Here is a 5,146-nt window from a genome sequence, read left to right on the forward strand (position 1 = left end):
TGATTGAGAAATAAACTGGGTGGGCGACGTTCATGGCTAACACTTGCTAAATCAATTTCACATTTTTCACATGAATTGAACATTGAGACATACTGCTGATTTAAACCCCCTTGTTCTATGAGGAGAGATGGAAAGAGAGGTGGCTGTCAGAAAGGAGGAAGGGAGAGACAAATCAGAAAGGGGGCGAAGAGCGAGAGGAGGGAAGTGCCATGCTACAGTCAGAACAGGAAGCCGTTGTCAGCTGAGCGAGAACGCGAGAGAGAGAGGGCTGTGTGGTCATACGGGGAAATAAACACACGTCCTCCTCCCACCGTCACACAGATCAACAAGAACATGGGAGTCAACTTCAACTATTAACTGTAGCTTGAGTAAAGCCTCTCATATCATAACGTAGGAGTCCAACTGAGCCTTCCCGTCTCCTGTAGTCAGAGAGAAGGCTGAGGTGATGAGGGACGCCAGACGTGTGCTGACATCATCTACAGTATGACCCTGGTTATCTGAGAACCAAAACATACATTGTGGACATGGATTGGACCTTTTGGATTTCCATTCTTATGATCATCTCAGACTATGTGTCAGGTAATGGAAGCTTTAATAAGGAATTTTAAATGGTTGGTAAAGGCTGTTTAGTTCTCTTAATAGACTCTCTAAATGTAAGAACATTACGTATGCAGCATATATATATATATATATATAGATATACATACACACATATTTCTTAAAAATAATGTATCTTCTTTAATATTGCACTTTGAAATGTACATCTAATTCTGGCTTTCAAAAGTGTTTGAGGCAGCATGTTGTACATTATTTCAGTGTGTACGTGTCCTTCCTATCAAAATGGAACATGTTTCTAGACACACATTGATTTAACAGTGCAATGCCCATTTACGTAAACAACAAACTAAGTTCTGATTGTGATTGATAATTAAATTATTAGTCAATGTTAATCTAGTTAACTTGAGTCAACAGACAAAATGTGTCGTTCAATTGGCATCCTATGATATAGTTCTAATTGGGCGATGTATTAATAATAAACACATTGCGACATTTCATAGAAAAACTGGTTTAGAATACCGCTGATGAAGCACAGTCCTTTTTGGGAAACCCGCCAACAACTTATTGCTCTTTTGTACACCCGGGCTTCCTATAAATGTTTTGTACTTTCAAAATCTCATAAAAAAAATGCCTGGATATTCCTTAACATTTGGAATGTTATAATTGTGACAGGTAAAGACCTACTGATGCCAGTCAATCTGACGGTGGACATATGGGACGGAGAGGTGACATTGCTCTGGGACCCCCCTGAAGGGGCCCCGCCACTGGCTCAGTACCAGGTGCAGATGGCCAGGTATACCCCATACTCCTTACGTCCGACTAATTCACTCATCCTTTCATTCTCAGACGTGTCACTTAGCTACCTCACTTCAGCGTGCATCCATCTTAGAGTCCTCCCGATCCGCACAATCACCTTTCTCCTTTTCAATCATTCCTCCATACCACCTTCTCCTCATATCTGAAGAAAATACTATTTTTTCATCTAGCTACGTTCATGTGTCTTTCCTCAGGTATGTCAATATTAATTGGACCAACGTGACCAGCTGTGACAGGACCGAGCTGACATATTGTGACCTGTCTTACCTTATCGATGACTTCTTCATGGTCTACAAGGTCCGGGTTCAACTGGTCACTGAGAACAGCATCTCTGCATGGTCACGGTCGAAGAAGTTCAACCCCAGAGAAAGTAAGTCAAGTACAGCAAAGTTTTAGTGGCTGAGTTGAATAGGTATTGCTTTCAGAAATGTGCTCATTTCTTTCTAGGTTATAGTGACACACTGCCAGAAGCTCGTCCATCGCTTACCTTTCTCCTCTACCCCTGTTCTCCCAGGTAAACTGCAGCATCCCTCCAGTACGCTGTTGGCCACCTCCAGTTCAGTAACAGTCAGTGTTCACAGGAAGCCATTACTAAAAAAGATCTTCCCATTTGGCCTGACTTACACTATCTACCTACAGGGAAAAGGGCAGGGCCACAAGGTAAAGGACAGTAAGACACTGATCATACTTAGTTTTAAAACATACCAGCAACGGTACTTCTAATGTAATAACATTTATTATGACGTGCGGTTCATCCTAGTTCATCTATTCATGTTACTGTATTGACTGACCTTTTCATTTATTGGCTTGCAGACCGTCATCCAGCATTTGAAGGATGAAGATGACGAGGATAAGGCGGAGGTTCGGTTTACGTCTCTTGACTGGGGACAGGAGTACTGTGTCAGCCTCAAAGTCGCAGGCAATGGAGGAGAATTTACCAGTGAGCTCTCCCCTGAACAGTGCCTCCTTCTGCCGGAGCAAGGTAATACAACTCAGACTACACAGCCCTACATGGCCATATATGGCTCAACATTTTGATGTGTCATACACCGGCCTAACTGCCTCAAACTCATTCGGCTAAAAACATGTTCTGTTTCTCATCAGAGTGGTATATCCTTGCTGTGGTGTCCTTCTCCATCCTAAGTGTGATGGGGGTCCTGGTCATCCTGTCCCTTTGCCTTTGCTACTTCCTGAGGCGTCCTGAGAAAGTGCCTGTTGCACTGGTAAGTTTCTTTGAACAGTTTCACTAATGCAGAACTGACTATGTCTATCACTCCTGGGAAAGGACACTTCAGGAAAAGGACACTTCAGCGAAATGTTTACTTGCAGGTTCCTTCTCTATAATCAAACAACAATAAGAAATAATCACAATAATCAAATATAAGAATACGAACACGAAGTAAATGGCTTCAGTAGAGAAGTTCAGTGGTGCTTTGTTCTACCACATACAGTGTATTAATTTCCTGCAACTCCACAGATGGAAAAAACCCAGGATTTTAATAAGTCTTCATATAAACTAAGGGCCTACTGTCATTCTATTTTCTGTTATCAATCACTTCCTTTTTTTGTCTTCTTTTACCTCAGAAATCACCAGGCAGCGGCTGGCAGCCTCTCTGTGTGGGAGATGACCCAGTGGAGATCGTCACAGACAAAGGCTGGTTCATTAACATCGCAAGAACTGATGCCATGGTCTGGTTGGCTGACGAGAGGACAACTACAGCAGGCAAGGGAGAGCAGGAAGAAGGAGAGGACAGAAGAGCGGGTCTGGACAGTGGGACTTGCACTGAATCACACATTTCTGGGAATGGAAACGGAGGAAGTCCGGCAAAGCAAGAAGACAGTGGCTGTGGAAGCCTGGGACCACCAGAGAGTGCCATCAGCAGTAGGAGTGGAACTGGAGAGCCACCCCTGCTGGATGGGAAGATGAACACAGACATCAACCTGAAAGAGGACAGTGGGGTGGGGCTGGGCTGCCAGTTAGGGTGTGCTGGTAGTCTACAGGGGGAGGACTGTGGAATCTTGCCTGAGATGGAAATGGTCACAGGGGATGGCTACCGGAGCCAGAGTCCCTCTTCGGTGGACACCCATGTTTTTGAGACAGAGCAGAGTTTTCAACAAATCTCACGCGAAACAGTTATGGCTGATCCTGTTGTGGGATACAGGTCTGGTCACATAGAATGCGTTTGTTTAGGGACAAGCCAATGTGTTTGGTGCCAGACAAGAAGAGACAATGAGAGGAGTGTTGATGGACAGTCTGTATCCCTGTTTAGTTTGACAGAGGAGCAGCTAAACTGCAGCAATCTCACAGGTGACATATGTGAGATGGACTCTACAAGCTCTAGCTTTAAAAATAACAATCTCCACATAGACACATTGGTAAACTTGGAGGACTCAGTAACCTTTTCCTACCTGCCTACATGCATAGGGGAATCCTTCCCACTCCTGGTGGCTTTATCTGAGTTGCCACTCGTGGAGGGAGGACTGAACTGCAGTGTGAACACTATGCTTCCTTCTCTGGGTGATTTGGAAGTGATATTTGATTGACAAGGTCCACAAACTGAGGACACTGTGACACACAGAAGGGTTTGTTTAGCACTCTAGACTGTAGGGAGTCATGCAATATGTCTACAAACCCTTTTTATGCTCTTTCAAGTAAACACTCCTTTTCCTAACTGTAAAGATCAGCAATCCTAATTCTATTTGTGGCTATTTAAGTATTTTTGGAGCCTTTTGGCATGGGTCCTCAGATCCTCAAAAAGTTCTACAACTGCACCATCGAGAGCATCCTGACTGGTTGCATAACCGCCTGGTATGGAAACTGCTCGGCCTCCGACCGCAAGGCACTACAGAGGGTAGAGCGTACGGCCCAGTACATCACTGGGGCCAAGCTTCCTGCCATTCAGGACCTCTATACGAGGCGGTGTCAGAGGATGGCCCAAAAAATTGCCAAAGACTCCAGCCACCTTAGTCATTGACTGTTCTCTCTGCTACCTCTACCTACATGTACATATTACCTTAACTACCCAGACTAACCGGTACCCCCTGTATTTAGCCTCGCTACTGTTATTTTATTGTTGCTCCTTAATAATTTTTTATTTGTATACTGTTTTTCATCTTCATTTAAAAATGTAATTTTAGTTAACACTTTCTTAACACTTTTTTCTTAAAACTGCATTATTGGTTAAGGGCTTGTCAGTAAGCATTTCACTGTAAGGTCTACCTACACCTGTTGTATTCGGTGCATGTGACAAATAAAATGTTATTTTATTTGCTGTATGTCTGTTTAAACCAATTCACATACTGTATGTCTGTTATACCCCATTCAGAAACTGGATGTCTGTTTTAAACCAATCCTGTATGTCTGTTTAACCCCATTCACACACGGAAAGGTTGCAAGTTCAAATCCCCGAGCTGACAAGGTACAAATCTGTCGTTCTGTCCCTGAACAAGGCAGTTAACCCACTGTTCCTAGGCCGTCATTGAAAATAAGAATTTGTTCTTAACTGACTTGCCTAGTTAAATAAAGGTCAAATACATTTTTTAAATTTCTGTTTAAACCCATTCACATACTGTATGTCTGTTTAAACCCATTCACATACCGTATGTCTGTTTAAACCAATTCACATACTGTATGTCTGTTTAACCCCATTCACACACTGTATGTCTGTTTAACCCCATTCACATACTGTCTGTTTAACCCCATTCACATACTGTATGTATGATCTTTCCATACTGAGATAAATAAATACAAATTTCAGATCCTTACTCAGAA

The 5,146-nt window shown here is 43.0% G+C and overlaps 1 protein-coding gene across 1 annotated transcript; it reads left to right on the plus strand.

Annotated features, from left to right (window-relative positions):
* Positions 1 to 237: 237 nt before the first annotated feature.
* LOC106612744 (uncharacterized) lies at positions 238 to 4,353 on the plus strand. Its single transcript, XM_014214201.2, has 7 exons — positions 238 to 579; positions 1,231 to 1,351; positions 1,569 to 1,744; positions 1,889 to 2,034; positions 2,188 to 2,356; positions 2,479 to 2,597; positions 2,959 to 4,353. Exons 1-7 carry the CDS (start codon positions 525 to 527, stop codon positions 3,916 to 3,918), a joined length of 1,746 nt encoding a protein of 581 aa, XP_014069676.1. The 5' UTR covers positions 238 to 524; the 3' UTR covers positions 3,919 to 4,353.
* Positions 4,354 to 5,146: the final 793 nt, after the last annotated feature.

Source organism: Salmo salar, chromosome ssa09, assembly GCF_905237065.1.
Source record: "Salmo salar chromosome ssa09, Ssal_v3.1, whole genome shotgun sequence".
Lineage (NCBI taxonomy): Eukaryota > Metazoa > Chordata > Actinopteri > Salmoniformes > Salmonidae > Salmo > Salmo salar.

Coding starts and splice junctions, on each gene's coding strand:
- LOC106612744 (XM_014214201.2), top strand. CDS start 525: ATGGATTGGACCTTTTGGATTTCCATTCTTATGATCATCTCAGACTAT. Junction 2,035..2,187: donor GAAAAGGGCAGGGCCACAAG/GTAAAGGACAGT, acceptor ATTGGCTTGCAG/ACCGTCATCCAGCATTTGAA. Junction 2,357..2,478: donor CCTCCTTCTGCCGGAGCAAG/GTAATACAACTC, acceptor GTTTCTCATCAG/AGTGGTATATCCTTGCTGTG.